Source organism: Caloenas nicobarica, chromosome 9 (genome assembly GCF_036013445.1).
Source record: "Caloenas nicobarica isolate bCalNic1 chromosome 9, bCalNic1.hap1, whole genome shotgun sequence".
Classification (NCBI taxonomy): domain Eukaryota; kingdom Metazoa; phylum Chordata; class Aves; order Columbiformes; family Columbidae; genus Caloenas; species Caloenas nicobarica.
Genome location: NC_088253.1, coordinates 18651821 through 18670428, shown reverse-complemented (window position 1 = coordinate 18670428; position 18608 = coordinate 18651821). Strand labels below are relative to the sequence as shown.

The 18608-nt window shown below is 44.7% G+C and overlaps 1 protein-coding gene across 2 annotated transcripts in view; it reads right to left on the bottom strand.

The window, feature by feature from the left end:
- Window positions 1-5302, bottom strand: part of CBFB (core-binding factor subunit beta) — a 41369-nt gene extending 36067 nt beyond the window's left edge. For both annotated transcript variants that reach the window (XM_065640907.1, XM_065640906.1), the window contains exons 1-3: window positions 5163-5302; window positions 4863-4949; window positions 118-234 (exon numbers count right to left, since the gene is read on the bottom strand). In XM_065640907.1, the coding sequence (XP_065496979.1) occupies window positions 118-234; window positions 4863-4949; window positions 5163-5240 (282 nt within the window). In that variant the 5' untranslated portion in view covers window positions 5241-5302. The remainder of the gene's footprint in view (window positions 1-117; window positions 235-4862; window positions 4950-5162) is intronic.
- Between the last annotated feature and the right edge of the window lie 13306 nt (window positions 5303-18608).

Here is an 18608-nt window from a genome sequence, read left to right as displayed (position 1 = left end):
CCTACATGCCACGAGATGTGAAATACTAGTAATTTTGCATCATACATGCAGTCCACACTAGTAGGGCCATAAGCACAACATAAAAATGTCTTTCAGTCACAACGATTTCTGTCTTACCTTGCCTCCTTCTCTTTCAAAGTCGACATATTCCCGGGTTGGTGTCTGTCGCTGCTCCCCCTGCCAGCTGGCCGGAAAAAACTGGAGAGACAGATTGGTTCCTGTGGCCACAAAAGCCTTTTAGAAAAATCAATACAAACAGGATCAGGGAGCAAGACATTACATAAATTATGCAGGCAGTCATTTATTTTTACATCAGTTTATGTCTTAAGCCAGGCAGCATAGAGAATACTTAAAGTCAAAAACATGCACTCATCATTTTTCTTAAGTATTAAGTTACAAACATCTGATTCCATTTTGACAACATTTGCCATTGGCTGCTTCAGATATAAAATACAACATGGAATCAATAATTCTTTCAAATCAGTTTTGCTGACATTAGAATCTGTCCTTTCAATGCTGTTTGGATACCCTGCACCAACTTAGTACCTACAACATTAAAAATTGCCCATACTTTTTAAAGAGCTTGTGTATCTCTAAAAGAAGTACAGCTGAAGGAAAATGAACTCCTGATACCCGTTACTAGGGGCGACTTTTTTTTTGAAAGAAAAGGACTCGTTTCCTTTCACAATCTACTCGTACCTAGATAAACACTTATCTGAACTGAAATGTAAATATGGTTATTTTATCATCTACATGGAAGCAGCATCAATATACAGCTCAATTAAACTTCACCAGACTAAGTCCTCTTGCCACATTAGAACAACAGTGAAATCCTAATCAGCAGATGCTGTGTCAGTCACAACAGGCAACTGTAGGAATTCTTCTCAGCTGCAGCCCTTTGTAAAATCATTAAAGGGACTGACTTAACCATGTTAGAAAAAGTGCACATTGCTTTCAAGTAAATAGTTTTCTATGGTTTAAAATTAAAATAAGATTCAGTTTTCTTCATAAACTCTCCATATTTATTTGTACATCTTATCAACTCCAAGCCATGAAGAGTACGGCAAGTGCTAGACATGAAATAAAAAAAATTATTTTTGCAAGCAGAAGTCAATTCACATTATTTATACCCTTCTCTGGTACACGTATGTCCTGTAAGCACACAAATACTTGACCATGCTCCCAGAATATAACTCTACTCAAAGTCCCAGGGTTAAACGTAATTTGTCGCAATCAAATAACTCGATTGATTACCATGGTCACTTAGATTTAAATGGTCATTAATCCAGAATACCGTGTTGTCTTAAAAGCTATACAAATACTACTCTAATAGCTGAAATTTCCTGACAAGCAGATTCCTTTCAAGCAACCCAGAATTCAGCAACTTTATGGCAGAACTATACTGCTACCTATGACACAATAGCTCTACATGTAATTTAAGACAGTTCCGGTCATGTACTGCAACGCTGTCTGTCACAGGATTAATACCTCCCATTTTGAAAGTAGAAGTGCTTTGTCTTGACTTTTTCCTCTCTGCCAAGAGAGACTAATACTCTGCAATCAGATTCCACTCCAGACTATCCTTAAGAGCAGATTTTTCTTTTTTTGTTAAATCTCCTGTTAAGCACATTCTCAATGTCATTAAAACTGACAAATCAGTTCCTACTAGTACTAGGGGGAATATTGTGCTGGTACATTAACATTTGTTTGCCCCACAATATGCAAAGACAAACATTTCAATCAAGGTAATAGAAGTTTCGTCAGGGCTACACTTGCACGAATAGGAAGCATCAAAACTGCGAGGGCTGCAGAGCATCACTATCAGGCTGACCAGCCTGTATGATCCCTTTGCTTTTCTAGGTGATTCTATTTACATATCAACAACAACAAAAAAATACAGCTACCTCCAAACATTTTTGACTCATAAGTCATCACCACCTACTCTGTTTAAGAATTACCTTTCTACCTCCGAGCACCTTTAGCAAATGTGTGTTTTATACTCTGCGATTCACACACTTAAAACAAAATGCCAAGGAGTGAGACGATTGAGTGTAAACCAGCTGACCGCTGCAGCCCTCTGGACCCCTCCAGTTCCTGCAGGCATCAAGGATACTGGTTCAGAAGCACTATAACTGCTTTTTGGGAAACGGAGCAAGACCGTGAAGCGCGCATCCTCCCTGCTTCCACCCCCCAACTTGGGCTAGAGAGCCATGAAAAACCATGGGGAAAAAAACATCAGTGAAAAGAAGAAAATGGAAGTACGCAAATTCCTGTATCCTTGCGGAGTCGTTCAGGCAACACTTAAACCACAGGCTATTTAAAAAACTATGTGGATACTTATTCTCTGGATTTTTGAAGCCTGTTCCCTCCCTTTGAATAGATAAAACTATCCAATTAAAATACCCATGTGCTTCTCAAATCAAAATCATGGGTCAATACTAAAAAACTCAAGAACAGCCTCATTAGTAACCACACAGGACTACATCAAACTCAACAATTTTCATCTAGTAACAAGCAGATTTTTAAAAATAAAAATAATAATTAAAAAAAAAAAATCACACCCCTAGTTTGGTGTTAAACTTTAAAGTAAGAAAATTATGATTTTCTGTACAGAGCCTTATAAAGCTCAGTCTTAAATGCTCAAGACACATATGCCTCAAATTTTGCAAAAAGCTTATCAGGTAGCACAAGGGTGATCCGACCCACTTGCAGCCAACACAAATACAAGTAACTTCCAAACAAATAGGTAGGTAGGAAGTCTTCCTAAACAAACTGAACATGTAAAGTTATTTTCAAGTTATCAAAGCAATACCAGTAAACCCAAAATCTTTATTTAATATTTCACAGTTACTTTCTCAGTAATACTGGTAATTATTTTCTTTATTCAATCAAGAGTTATTTTACAGAAGTAACCCACCACCTACTGCCAGTTCTATATTAAATCCCTAAGCTGTTCTCTGGGGTTTTTTGCCTGCTTAAAAATATGTAAGGTCACTTGCAAAGGCTCCCTTTGGAGATAAAAGAATAAGTCCTTGATGTCTGGAAAAACATTTGAGACCAAAAAAAAAGTAAACTGCGAGCTCTTTTTAACATCAGTCATCACACACATTACATTTCTAAATAAACCTGACTACTTGTACCCTGTTCATAAAACAAAACCAGACGTTTCAGATCAAGAAATTTAGTGGTTATTTTACAATTAAGTAGAAGTAAAAATACATAGAACAGGCATCACTGGTTGCTTCCAAGGGATGAAATTCTGGCAGAGAAAGACAGCAGCAGGCTTAGAAGTACAAAGGTGAAACTATAGTGATTTCCCATTTATATAAATAACTGCATAGGCTGCGTTAGAAAGCTAGTTTATAAGCTATGTGACTTTTTTTTTTTAGGGAAGGTCTCAGGTATGCTGTGCACTTTCAACTGTTCAGGAACTTCAAATGCTAGCACACTACGTCTTCCTTACCTACCCATTGTTTCCCTGGTGACTTTTTAAAGGAAGCAAACATGCACCATGAAAAATGAACGTAAAAAAAATATAGTAAAATTAAGAGACTGACTACAAGGAGCCTCTCACAAAATAATATTGCATGTTCTAAGACCACAGATAAGAAGCAGGGATGAGATTCACCTAAAATAAAGTTACTCAGTGAAAGATAACTGTGTACTTGAGTGTACATCCTTGCACTCACAAATGCAAATGAACAAGACCAGCTGCAGTAACTGGTATTCAATTATATTTGTTTGGATGTTGTTCGTAAGAGTAATTTCACTGTGCATAAGAATAATTTCACTGTGAACTGATTAGCAATATCTCTACCATGTGAAATTAAAGAATCATCATAAAGAGAACTTGGTGAAAGCAGGGGTTATTTTCTATGGGAACGGAATTTTTACCTCATCTTTCACTGTATGCTGTAAATGAAAGAGAGGTTACTTCTGCATTTTAAGAACAGCGAAGAGTTGTTCTTAACGCTATGAGATACTGATCCTATAGAAGGAACACATAGCAGAAATCAAACCAGGAAATAACTAGTCAGTTCTTGACCGCTCCGAGCCATACTTCATCTCGCTTCTTAATTCAGTCTCTAACTAACCCTAATGAATGAGAAAAATGGGGCTGACGTTGCAAGTTTCAAAACCTGATTTTAAAAGCATTTGATTTAGTTCGCAAATACATCAAACAGCTCATTCAAGACTTCTAGCTAGAGTCTTCTGAGCAATTTTACTCATTTCTGAAAGCTCCTGTTTCAGAGGAAAAAAAAAAAAAAAAGAGCCGAATATCGAAATGAGCAGCTTACAATTGTAACACGTGCCCAGGGCAGGCAGCACAGGCAGTTCGCACTGGGGGGTGGCCCTGAAAGCTCCGAGAGATTTTTCTCACCTCCCTTAAACCCAGCGCTCCTCAAACGCATTTTCACCGCTCCAGCGAAGGCAGAGCGAGCTGACACATTTTAGCGAAAGAGCGCTATTCTTAAGGGGAAATAAATGTTGCCTTTTAACGACAGCCTCGGCGTTTGCAAGGCGACAGAGGTGATTTTTTTTTTTCCCTGAAGGAAAAAACTTCCCAGCGCTGCGCGGCCACCCAGACCCGACCGACCCCGGGCACCGGCCGAACACCCTCCGCTCCCGCCACACCCAGCGCGAAGCCTTGGAGCTCAGTGACTCCGAAGCGTTCCTCCTCCTCAAAACACTCCCTGAAACTTTTTGTTTTATTTAACAAAACGAGGAGCGAAGCGGCGGAGGGGCCCGTGAGCGGCTGCCCGGCCCCAGGGGCGGCCGTTCCCCCGCCCGCTGCTGACAGGCGCCGGCGGCCGCCCCGGCCCGGTCCCGCCGGGCCCTGAGGGGAGCGCGGAGCCACTTACGATCTCGGAGCGGCCGTCGCGGCAGGCGTTCTGGAAGCGGGCCTGCCTCTCCTCGTGGGGCCGGTCCCTGAAGCCGGTGTATTTAATCTGCGGGGAACAGGGCGCGCAAATCAGGAGGGGCCAATCCCGGCGATAAGTGGGCAGCGGAGTGCACAGACTGCACCGCCCCGCGCCGCCGGGCTGGGCTCCGCCGCCGCGGCTGAGGCGAAGCGCGGGGCTGCCCCCGGCCCCGCGGAAACTTTCCCCACGGGCGGGCGGAGAGAGGGGAAGCAGGGGGGGGGGGGGGGCTCGCCGTCTCACCTCGCACTCACGGCTCAGCTTCCTGAAGAACTCCTCGTTCTCGAACTTGCTCCGCTGGTCGGGGACAACCCGCGGCATGGTGGTGGGGCCGCCGCCGCCGGCTGCCCTCCCGCCCTCCCCGCGCTGTCCCAGCCCCAGCGCTCGCCTCGCCCTTTGTTAGCCCCCGCCGGCGGCGCCCCCCTCCCGCCCTCCTTCCCTCCCTCTCTCCTCCGCCTCCTCCCTCTCCCTCCTCCCCCCGCCGCGCGCGCAGAGCCGCCGCTCCCGCCTCTCCCCCCGCTCCCCTCCCTCCCCGCCGACTTCCTCCCCGGCTCGTAAACTCCGGCCGAACAGCCGCACCATTCACAACTCCGCCGCGGCCGCCGCGCATGCGCCGCAGGGGCTCGCGCGCCTCCCTCCGAGGCGGGAAGCGGGGCGAGGGGGTGAGTCAGTGGTGACTCACCCCGCGGGGCTGAGGGGAGCGGGGTCGCTCCCCCCACCACCCTCGGTATCGCCGCTCGGCTCGTCTCGGTGGTTTCCGGTTTCCTGCTCCGAGGGGAGCAGCCTCAGCGCTGCCGCGGGGGGCGGCCGCCCCTCTCTGCCCCGCTGGCGATGGGGCGCTGTCCCCTCACAGCGGGGACTCGGCCGTCCCTCCCCGGCCGCCCGCCGCACCTTCTCCGGCCGTCCCGGGGGAAGGGCGGGGTGGGCGCGTCGTGCCCCTCCGCACAGCTGGTGTGGGGGGCACAGGTAGGGAGGGACGGTGCCGGCGTCGCACCGGCCTCCTCTGGCTCCCATCAGGGTCAGCCAGGGCTGACCCGGCCCAGGAGGCAGCGTAAAGCCTGGCTTAGCCCAAAAGACTGTCCCAGAAGCGTACCCCACCGCCACCAAAGGACCCTCCATCCCTGTGCCTGTGGAGAGCAGAACCACCCGCTGCTCCGAAACGCACAGCGGGGCTGCTCAGCGTCTTTGGAATCTTGGTGTCGGCCTAGAGCAAAACAACCCAGCGCTTGCGTTCACCAGCACTTCGAAAGTTCGCTTACCCACATGCTAAAAACACGGCAGCAAAGCTGCAGCCTCAACTCTTGGTGCTTCATCTTCGCAAACAGGCATTTTACAGGAGCTAATTCAATCAGGGAGCACAGCAGGACATACATCACCTGTCCCTAAATCCATTTTTTCATACATACTTAGATTATTTTTTTTTCCTACAACCACTCTCCCAGCCTTTTAGCAGCTCTGGAGCATCACAGGGGTAGCCATGCCAAAAAACAGTTGGCTATTACGACAGCTATTGCCAACATAAAAAATATTAGAGTGTATTAGATCTTTTGATAAAGAAAGGAGGTTTTCTAATCTCTTGGTATTACAATCTTAACTTTACGTGTACTCATGCAAATTGGAAGGGGGCAATGCTAAGGTTAGCCAGAAGGCATGATTTGAATCAAGTACGAGCAAATTAATAAAAAAACGAGGGAAGTGTCTGTATCCCTTAACTAATTGTATACAGACTTCATTAAAAAAACTGTAGAAGTTTTTTTTTTTCTAGATGTAGAAAATATTTTGTGAAAAGTAATACATTTCAGAACAATAGGAACTGCAGATTTAGGCGATAACTGTTTTAGCTGTATCTTTTGATTTTTGGTCCATTACTGTAATGCAGATATGTGTGTAAATTCAGAAGTTAAAAGCACTAAAAGAACTGTTTAAAAAGCTTTCTTCAATAATAACCAAATCTGAAAAGAAAATACACTGAGATTGAAACCACACAAATGTTATACATTATCTTGATTCATTTAGATTGATAACAACCCTTAAGCAAAATTCTCATGAATGTCAGGCACATTTAAAGGTCCCAAAATAAGACATTTTTAAAAAAATCCATATCACTATTCATCTTACAGCAAGGTCAATACCAAGAACTTAGACTACAGGAGAACTGCCAAGTTCATAACGTAGAAATCTACTCCCTTAACCTCCAATAATCTTTCACTACGTACTAGTACATTGCCCAGTTCCCATTTCCTCACCCCCCAAACTGCCTGTGCCTTCTTCCAAACAACAATTTGTAAAAAAAAAATTACCAAGGTCAAAAGAAAGAGGAGTGGTTGTAAAGCCTTAAAATAAGGAACCGGAGACATAACCACCTCGCAAGTTGGGTTTTTTGACCTTGGCATATATTTTTCAGGACCTTGGAAACAACATAAAATTTGACTGCTTCCCCCCAGGCAGTTCTTTGTTTAATGTTTCTCGTCGTGGAGTTTTCATCTCTCCACGGCAAAGTTTTTGTTTTAAATAAAGTAAGCCAATATTATTGGAAAGTCTGTAACAGATCAGACACTGCCTCTGTTGCATCGGTTGGTCTGATGCAGAAACAGGATAACTGTAAGGGCTGAGGTGGAAAACAGCGGCACAGCATCATGTTATTCTTCTGAATTTATCCAGTTTCTTCTCTATACTAAACTGACACCACAAAAAAAAAACACCTGCACTGAAGAATGCCTCCTTAGTGAAGGGAACAGATTCCTTTGTATTGTAACAGATACAACTGGGAGAAAATTATTATTTTAGGCCTGTTTTCTTATAAAGAAAAACTTAAAAAACTGGACCAGCTCTTCCTCTCTCTACCCCATGCAGCCCCCAACACTTAACAAGGCAATTCAGGCCTTAAAGATGGAGAAGTTCCTTCTTTTTTTTTTGTTCCTCGCCAGGCAGAGGAGAGGCACACAAATTAATGTCTTTGCCGCAAGAAAGGCTAGAGCATAATTTCCACAGTTACTTACCCTGTTTGGCCAGAGTCGCTGGCCACCGGCCAGACAGTCAACATAGATCAGAAGCAGCTTTGCAGGTGGTAGCTGGGGGACATGAGAGGGAAAGCTGAGGTTTTGTGTTGGAGATGGGACACAAACTCGTGGGAATTCTGCACCTCACCCAACAGTTTTTTGTGCGTTTCATTTTTAGCACTGTTTCATCAACGCAGCAAAACAGGCTTCAACCTTTTTCTCTTGTGCATAACCAAATGCAACTGCTTCCTGAAGGTGTCTCAGTGATATCTCTGCAAACCCTTTCGGTGTGGTTCAGGCTGCTTAAATGTTGGTAGACTTGCCTTGGTCTGCAAATCCTTGGTCTGTTGATTCACAAAATAAGAACTTAGGGTGTTCATTAGGCCTCTGGGTGAGTCACCTTCAGAAAACCAAACTGGTCAAGCTTGTAGGCATGCTACTTTCTGAGCGATTTCTCAGAACAGACCCCTTTCCAAAATGAGATCTAACGTGTTTACGGTATGTGGATAATTGAGACACAATATCACTTAAAGATTTACAGATGGGATGTTTTCGAGAAAGGGAGATTTCTCCAAGTGACGAATCCTGTATATACTATTCGTTCTATAACTCTTTTCTGTCATGTCTTTGAAACCTCTGGTTTTCCCGTAGGCAGCAGGATTTGATGAGCAACTGCATGGCACTGATGCTATATTGTTCTCCAGACCTCACGCGTGGAAGACACTGATAAGCGAGACTCCTGTGTATCCATTGATCTATGGCAGCTGCAGCATAATCAAACACCAGTGTTATGTATATACAAGCTACTCTGTGATCACAGATCCATTAATAAACTGTTTGCAAGATATAATTATGCACGAGGTGTGAAATGCGATCTACTTACGCAAGGTCTGTGCTTATGAGTTCTACAAAATTCAGGGATAGGGGGAGAAATTGAGCAGATGAATTGACTTCTTTCCCCCAGACTAATTTTTATTTCTCTAGTACTACACCAATGCTCCCAACCGGAATATCCTCACTGAAGTCATCCCATCAGTGACATAGGGCATTGCTGTTCATGGACCCACAGTAACGTGCAGAAACCACCCTGAAATGCTCTAGCTCTGCTCCAGAGCAGCCTTTTGTGCCCAGCCTGCGTACATCAGCACGAAGATCTCTCGAGACTCCTAAAACAACCCCAGTGAGGGATATGGGCAACACCGAGGGCCAAGAGCCATTGGCCTCAGTCACATCTGTGGAAGCACTTTATGCAGAAATGGATGTAGAGACTCTGAATGCGACAACATGAAGCTTTAAGGACTTGGCTGAGTCCAAAGTTGATACCTAAACATCTTACGTAGCACACAAAGAAAGATAAGAGCCATACCACAACAGTTAAACAAAATGATCTAATTTTGCATTCTGAGTGGGAGGCTGCCTGCCAGTTAAAAAAATGCTAAGCACGGCAGGTATGAGGGAGGAAGCAGCACCTGATCTCCCTTTTCTCTGAACTAGGTTACAAGAGAGATGCATCTGTTGACTCCAGATACCAAAGCTGGAACTTTTTTCCCAAAAGAGACGCCTGCAGGTGCTACTTGAAATAACTGAATGGGACTCTCCCTTGCCAGAACATGACGCCTGCCTGCCTTTGTTGTTCCCAAGCGTTTGGAGTACTCAGCCAGGACACGGGAGACCCTTCCCACGCTGAAGCTGTTGAAGCCCCAGTTCCCAGCAAGCACCCTAATCACGCTGACTCTGACACTGGAGTAGCTGCATTCACACCTCTGCTTCAGCCTGGCTTACCACCACAGCGCAACAAAAGACCTAAGTCTTCACGAGCAGGCCTAAATGAATAGCCAGTAAAAACAACCATCCTTTCCCAGCCGGGTGATTTGGACACTCTGGGCTATTTCTAGTGTTGAGCACTGGCAGTTTGACAACGTGCCTCACAGAGGAAGAGCCTTTGTTTCAGTACCATACACGTAGGGTGTCTCCCATGAAAGCATGGCCTGTACAGCATGGGGCATCCACCTGAACACATTCTTCTGACACTTGCATGCCGGCAAATAATCGTAGAATCATTTTGGTTGGAAGAGACCCTCAAGATCATCAAGTCTGGCCATTAAGCCAACACTGGCCCTAAATCAGGTCCCTAAGAACCTCATCTACGCATCTTTTAAACATTTCCAGGGATGGTGATTTAACCACTTCCCTGGGCAGCCTGTTCCAATGCCTGACAGTGCTTTCCATGAAAAATTTTTTCCTAATATCCAATCTAAACCTCGCCTTACGCAACTTGAGGCTGTCTCCTCACTTATTTAATCATAAAACAATCAGGGATGTGCAGCCATGGAAGTACAGTGAGATACCAGGTACAGGAGTCTGGTGTCTTCCAGCCTTGCCTAAGGCCTGCTAAGTGACTTTCGGCATATCGCTTCACCTCTCACGCCTCAATTCCCCCAGCTATCAAATGACTGGAGATCTCCAGATGAAGATCTCAAGATCTCCATGTAAAGAATCAGACACTGTCATTATCCCTGATGTTGAGCAATGAGGAGAAAGTTTAACTGAGCACAAGGCATGACTCACCCCAGCCTGCATACATAAAAGGAAGTGTTTAAAAACTGCCCCTGTGAAATTAGTTCTGAAGATGCTCTTGTCGGCATGCAGACAGCACGAATGGCACTCAACTTTACGTTGTTCAAGCATAGCTTTTTTTGTGTATTATCTCCTGTGCTGCTATCAGCCACCTCATCTCATTATGTTGCATTTCATAATCCATTAAAAACTCCTTCAAAAGTATATGCGTGGTTTGGGGGGGTGGCATGCTATCATGTTTTAAAGAGTACTAAGCACAAGACGTAAAAGGGCCAGACAAGATCTTATAGTTGTTCTAGTCCATGGCAGATTTTCAGATCTCCAGAGCTTCCAGAAAGCGACACGAGAATGGACAATGCAGAGAGTTTTGGTTCCTCAAGCCCAGCACAAGCCAGCTGGGGTACTCTGGCAGCTCAGGGCGGACACGAAGATATCTGAGGTTTTTTCCACATGAAGGAATCAGGGTGACACTAAGTGATCACAAGCAGAAAGTCTGTCTAAGAAACAGTCGAAACATGGATGTCCTGTCGTAGCCTCCACCAGCCAAATCTCTATCTGTTAAGCTAAGTGCAACATCCCCTCTCTGAATTAATTATCTTATATTTGCTTCTCTTCTGTTTTCAGTTTTCAAGGTGTTTTTGAGTGAGTGTGTGTGTGGTTTTTGTTGTTGGGGTGTCTGTTCCTGCGTGAGCTGAACAGGGTATGTTCGAATTCAAAGTGTGGAAAGCAAACCCTGCTAGGGAGAGCTGTTTGTGGGTCAAACTGGAAATGATGGGGGAGAAAGCTAAAGAGAGAGTGACTCAAAGCCCTGTTCTTGTTTCACATGTGAATGTTTATCACTAAGCAAGCTGTGTTGTAGTCTGTTATACTTTTGATTATACTCAGTACAACTGTTAGAGTTGATTCAGTCTTGGTACAGATAATGTCCAAGTGACTCTTTGGATTCAAAAGAGATTATTCTTGTAAGCTTTGAGCTAGAATTCTTTCCTCTCATACATCCAGTAGTGGAAAGCAATTGCATTTCTGAAGCTTTTTTACCTTCTCTATGGTCAAAACAGACATTAACTCCCAACTGTAATCACAGAAGGATTTTAAGGCTTTGCCCAACTGTAATAAAAATATCAATAAACTTCACAAAAGGGGAGATTTGCCACAGGCGCATCTTAGCTGAAAATGTTTTGCTGGTGAGAAACAAAGAAGTTTATGCACAAAAAAATCTCTCCTTGCAAAATTCTGCAGTTGTTCAGAAGAGTTGGGCAACCCCAGAGGATTTATCAGCACAACTTGCATTAATCTTAATCAGAATTTTGTTAAAATCCCCTCGTTCTGTTTCTAGAAATTTTCCTGAAGATACCATAGGTTAAAGTTTTTCTACTCACACTTACTCCCACTTTATCCAACTTTATGACACACCCAACTTTAAATTTGCCTCACAAAAGGCAACAAAACATTGACTTTCAAACCATCAGATTATAAAAATCTTGTTCTTAAACAATTAATTTCATTTTCAAGGGGAAAGTTGCATTTCAGAACTGAGAAGAGTTCTGCTCTCTTGTTACACACTAAACACATCGAAAACTTACATTTCCATACACCTAATACACCAGGGTGCCATGTCGTATCATAACAAACGGATCGTCAGCTGATTTTTTGTGCTTTCAGAGAAATTAGTGCCCCGCTTAGGTGACCACAGAGACTGGGAGACAAAGTTGTGAAGCGCGTTGTCTAATTCGACGTTCAAGGCTATGAAGAGCTGTTGCCATTTCCAGATGGATCGCTGAGGGGCGAAGTCTCTTGCTAAGGCCGATACTGGAAATTGGCAATATTTAAAATTGTGTCTCTAACCAAGTCCGCAAGGAAATATTCCTCTTTATCAGCACATTCCATCGCGGGCAGGTTTGGAGCGCTCTGGCACAGGGGTGCCGACCGCTGCTTTCATTATGGAGCTCGCAAAGCTAAAAAAAAATAATAAATAAATACCTGGCTGTTGCTTTTGGGCTCTTCCTAGCTCTGCCTGCCTCATGTCAGCTCCAAGAAAGCAAAGAAAAACCCATTTCTTGGGTGTGTACTGCTGAGGGAGCTGCCTTTTCACCTTCTTTTAATACAGTGCTGTTATTGTTTTTTTGTTCGCATTGATCTTATCCTTTGAGAATTTGGAAGGGATTTCAAAGAGGCAGGGGTGTTGATAGTAACTTTGTTTTCATGCTTCTCCTCTGCTGCTCGAGCTATTTGTTTTTACTGACGAGGAATTATGACGGCCCCAATCCTCCACCTTGATCCAAATGGGCACGCCCTGGGTCAGAACGGAGTCTCAGAGACTTTCCCTTGACTTTGTAAGAGCACAAGAATTTCCCCATGCAGATTTACTTGCACGTTCCCACTTGAAGGGTGTATTCACAGCTGCCCCTTTCCCTTCTTTGTGTCCCAAGACAGATTCCTCAGCACACTCTGCCCTACGATTTTCCTATTCGATGTGGATTTTCCCCCTCTCAAGTCTTTAGCGTTGTAATTTACTGCATTTTTGTGCTTCGCTTCCCCTGCCCAGGCCTGTGCTCACCACCAGGAAGGAGACCAGCGAGATGTCGATGAGCCAACGCTACAGCAGCAGCGAAAGAAACTCGGCACAAGAAGAGCAGAGGTTGCTCTTCACCTCTCTGTCACCTTTGTGGTCTCCGTCAGCAGTTGCAGCGTTTGTAGATGACCAGTTAAGCTTGAGACTGACCCACAGAACAAGGAGGAACAAAGGTCACTTCCAGTTTCACCAGAAAGAAATTCCAGTGGCTACTCCAACCCCATAATCCAGCCATGATTAATGTGTATTGAAGGAAGATCTGGTTTCATCAGAGAGCCTAGATTTTGAACAGGCTTAAAAACAACAAAAAACCACACTCGAAAGCTGAAGAAGGGAAGATGCAGCTCAAATACAAAGTTGGACCCTGCTGCGGAGGAGTTAACAAATGACAATGTTATTCTACACAAGCTGCTCCGGGAAGCATTAAAACAAAAGTAGGCTGGTTTCCTCAGGATTTGCACCTCCATTCTCCCCTTTCACCCGTATCACCTAATTTAAAGGCTTTTGAAGGAATTTCTGAAACCCACTTTCCCTCCCACTCTCAAATTTGCTTGAATTTGACCTGCAGACTCAACAGTTTGTGGAGTAGAACAGAAAAGAGGGAAAAAAGACACACAGGTATAATGATATCCCACACCTTGCTTTACTATGAGTCCAGTGTAAAACTGAGTTGGTGCGGGATGAGACATTTTGGACTTTCACGACAAGGAGAGTGACTCCTGAACCTCTCACAAAAAGCATCTCGGTATCAACTGAGATTCCCAGCCTGGAGCCAGACCAACCAATTCAAGAGCTGTCCTTTTTGGGGGGTACCTGGCTGACTGATCTTCAAGTCGCAGCCCTGCTCCCAGATTTCAGATCAGAGCGTTCAAGCCTTCCAAAAATAGTCCCATCACTGAAATTCTGCTGCTCAGCCATAATGCAGCGGTGTCATTCCCTAACCTTGTTCGCAGAAACAGCTGAGATTTTTGGCTGCGTTTTAGAACAAAAAGGCAAAGAGAAGTAAAAATCAGGGGGTGGAAAACAGCTCGAGGGAAATGCCTGGCATGGAAAAGCTTGAGCCTAAATAGCTGAGCTTTGGCAAAGCTGTAAGCAGTCAGTCTGCTTCTTACAATGAAAACCAGCCAGCACACTTGATGGGTGCGTAGCCACTCATAAAAAATGCAGACAGCCCTTGTATCTACAAAAACCTGTGCTCCACAGCAGATAGGGTGAGCAGTAATGAATGGGTTCAAATCGCAGCAGCAAGATCAAGATTAGGTGACAGGCAAACATTTAACTGTAAAGATAACTTGAGCCCTGGGATAGATTTCCCAGGAGAAATCAGTTTCCATCATGGGAGGTTGTCAGAAGCAGGTGGAGTGCAACCATCCCCTGCAAAGGGCAGCTAAAAAGTGAAACAGGCAACACATCGAGACTCCTCAATATTTACTCCATACACAATCATTTATACACACTAACAATGAGCAATGATGCGCTTCCCTTGGTAGAAGGATTTTACAACTGTTGAAGCAATCTCTAGCCCCATCTGACAGAAGTGATGAAGCAGAGGCACATGGAGGTTGTGTGACTTGTTCATGCTCATAGAAAACTATTAATAGTTCGGGTAGGGCTGATGACACCAGTATTTAGAGTTCTGCATTCGTCACTTCTCGACCCAAATTGTTCTCCCTGGGAATTTCAGAAGAAGTTCACACACACATTTTCATGGCCACCGATTGATGGAGTTCCCTTTTTTGGCTGCTGCTGCTTCTGCTCTAGGGTTGATCTGAGCCCAGTACCCCAGGATCTCCTTACAGCTACCTCATCTTCTTTTCTCCAGCCAGGGGATTTCCACTCTGTTGTCAGATCCAAGGTTGCATACATCCCTTTTATCCAGTAGTCTGCTGTGCCTTGTCTCTTTGAGGAAAGATCCTCGATGGGAGCTTTTCCTCTCCGTTTTTATCATCTACTTTTCAACTCCTTCCCTTCACTTCCAACCTGGCAGGTCTTCACTGTGTGTTTAACTGCTTCATAAAATGGGGATTCCTGCTGATTGCTTTTCCTGTTCCTTCTCTTTCAAGGCTCCATTTTAACTGTAGAAAGTAAAAGAGGAATCCTTTGGGAATCAGAGGAAGACACTTGAGAGTATCAGAAGATTCAAAAGAGAGTGTCCTACTGCTGCCCAGCCAAGGAGGTCTGGTGGGCAGCTCATGACTCTGGGAACAGCTCATTTCCTCACCACTTGTCTTTTGCTCTTAACAGCAGCTTCCTCAATGTTACTGTGTACCAAGAAATGTCTGGATAGCAGTGTTGACCCTCACAGAACTTTTGAGATCCAGAGGTTTTTGGTTTCTTCCACCCCATTGTCTTTTAGACTTGATTTACATGTTCTTCATATTTATGGTCATTTTCTCAGTAGCACCAAATTGTTCACCTGTTTTTCTTTGGTTTGCCTCTAGATGGGAAACAGCTACAATTAATTCAAAATCTGTTCTCGTTTTGCGCTCTGCAGACCGATTTCCCACAGTGTTGGATCCTGGCCTCTATCACATCTGCTCCCTCAGTTTGGCAATGTGCTCCTTTGCCACCGTGGTATCTTAATGGCTCTTTTCTTCTCCCGTAAGGAGTCTTCTGCCATTTCAGAGTTTTGCCCTTTAGTATGTCTTTATCTGGCAGGAACTCGAAGCAAGATTAATTTCCAAAGATTAAAATGAGATGTGCTCTTCATGCTACTGTTTTAGGATCAAGAAGGGAATGTTTGGCCACCCAGTTTAGGCTTCCGCCTCCAGCAAAAACTAAGTACCGATTCAAGGGGTTCATACCATCAGCTTCATGAGTAACCAGTCTGGATGAAAGTGTGCTGAAAACAACCCGTGATGGTACTCGAGGATTACCTTCCTGACAGATCTGCCTGCAGGCAGCACAGCCCTTCATCACCTCCGAGGTAAAGCTTGCAGATTGTTAGGAAGGGGAAAGTAAGCTTAACTAACCGTTATTTTGCAGCTCCTTCATGATTAAAAAGTTGTCAAGGCAGATCTGATTCTCTCTGCCAAAGGAAAGACAAAGCCTGGGCACCGCACCGATGAGAAGGGACGAGACACGGCCAGGCAAATGGTTCTTAGCAGATAATATTAATTCAGGCACTTTAACTTTCATGTAAGAGCTGCCAATAAAGCATTTCGGAGCAGAGCTTTAAGGTCCGTCTCTCCCTGTTTCAAGGTACTCGCCTGGACACGTTCCTGTGTGATCTGCTCTAGGTGACCCTGCTTTAGCCGGGGGGGTTGGACTAGATGATCTCCAGAGATCTCTTCCAACCCCAACCATTCTGATTCTGTGTCACCCACCACTTTTTACATCTTACAGGCTAAATTTCAGTGGGTTTTCTCCCCTGAACTGTACATATCTGGAGTTTTATCTTCCGTAGAAGAAGCCTCGGATGCCCAGAAGTGCCTCCAGGAAGCAAATTTCCCCCAAGAACCACAAAGCTGGGAAAAACCTCTACTTTCTGTCCACTGGGGAAAAAAAAAAAAAAAATCCCTTGTCATTTTAAACTCAATTAGTTACAGTCCCTGAATCACTTTTGAGCATGCTGAAATTAGAGCTGGTTGAGTCAGCCTGGTCTTTAGGTAACCAGAGCTCCGTGTCAAAGCCACACACCACGACTGTCCCCACCCAGGCACAGGAGCACGGAAAGTCCTCACAGTGCTCTCCTGTGGGTCCGTTTCCCAGCATTTATCACTAGCACTGCACGTAGGAATAACGTGATCGTCAGCAAACATCTAACAAAAGCCCAGGAGCACCGTGAAGCGATTGAACTCGCTGCCTGGGAGCTTCTTGCTCCCACAGCTGCTGCCTGTGCGCCGGCTTCACACTGCTTCACGTGAAGGGCGTGCAAAGGGCTTTGAAAGTCAGGTCTGCACATTTTTCTCTGAAGCTGCCTGTAATGCACCTTTTTTTTTTTTTTCTTTTTTAATGCTTACATAGGCAAATCGAGTACCTCGGATAACTAGCTGCAGTCCCAAGCACGGAGGCAGGCTGTTCAACACGCTGCTCCCCTTCATTTGAAAGCACCATCCTCCTCTGCTTTGTTTCTCAACCACTGGTATTTAATGACAAACAAGAGCTTTTCTCCAGGGAGAATGACATCGCCACAGCACAGAAGTGAGAAAACAGGATCACGAGTTATAAAGCGCAAGAAGCTCCATTTAAAATACAGTCAAAGCATATGCATGAATATGGACATAAAGATGGGTCTCTCCATCCCGATTCCTCTGTGCAGCCTTTGAACTGAGGAGGAAGTGCTTGTGGCGATGCAGGATGCAAAGCTGATTATGCTTTGCTCTGTAAGAAAACATATGTAGCCCGGGAACACATGACTGGTGGAAGATTAAAAGGAGACTAAAATTCAGCACTTTGTCTTCATTAGCAGTTCCACAAAGTACTTGCTGTTCTTTCATCTTGCTTTCCCTTCAAAGAGTTCAGAAAACACACTGGACATGGTTAAAAAAAAAATACCCCAAATTCTGAGAGCAGAAGGAGGGAAACTGAGGTGCAGTTTATGTTCCTGCTCAGCTGATAAAACGGGCTAGAACCAAGCAGCAACTGCAATTCGAAGACCTCCAGTCATGGTCTCTGCCTCCTGGAGCAGGGAGTCATATTCCCACCAACTATTTGCTTATGGGTTTGTGAAATCAGCCCAGCACTGAACTCTTCCAACATATCCTTGCCCTGTCCTCGCCTTATTTCACCGACTGTCTCAGAAACTCCTGGACGCTCACAGAGACCACGTTCCCTCTTTTACTTCCCTGCATTTTCCACTAATCTACTCAGAAATTATTTAAATACCTTAACTGTCTTTTTGATTTCCTAATTGTCATTCTAAGCGTGTGAAGCCTTTGCTAGAAGCGTTCCCCAGCAGCATGCCCGTTTCTCTGCTGGTGAACCTCCAACTTAAATATAGTGCTGAGCACCTGTGAGCGGATGCGTATTCAAAAAGAAAATTACAGTTTCTTGGGGTACCGAGCCAGCGGCAGCTATTAAAACAGTCCTTTGGGGCAGAAGGTGCTCCAGCTGCTGATGGCTTGAAGCTGCAGAAGGGATCACTTTTTCATTTCTTGCACTCCTGATGCAAGCAAGACACCCACACATAGCACACAGCTCAGAGCTGCTTCAACAGCAGCAAAACATAAGCTTCAGCCTAATTTTTCTTCCAAAGTTTCATTAGTCCTGTGGGATTTTCTTGCAAGACGTACTGTCCTAGCCCCGAGGGGCTGGCTTGTCCAGCACAGCTTTATCCCAAACTGTAAAGGCAGAAATACTAGATCGAGAGCAGCTGCTTTCTTTACATTGACAATATGTCTCCAATGACCAGTGCTCGTGCTGTGCTCACCAGTACGGCCCCAGTTCAGGAAGGCGTTTATTCACCACATGCCTAAAAGCCATTGACCTGAATGAGACTCAAGCTTGTGCTTCATATTTGTTCTGAATCAAGGCCTGAAAGATGGAATATTTTTTTCTGCTTGTTTAAACCCTGAAACCCAAGACTGTAACACAGTATAT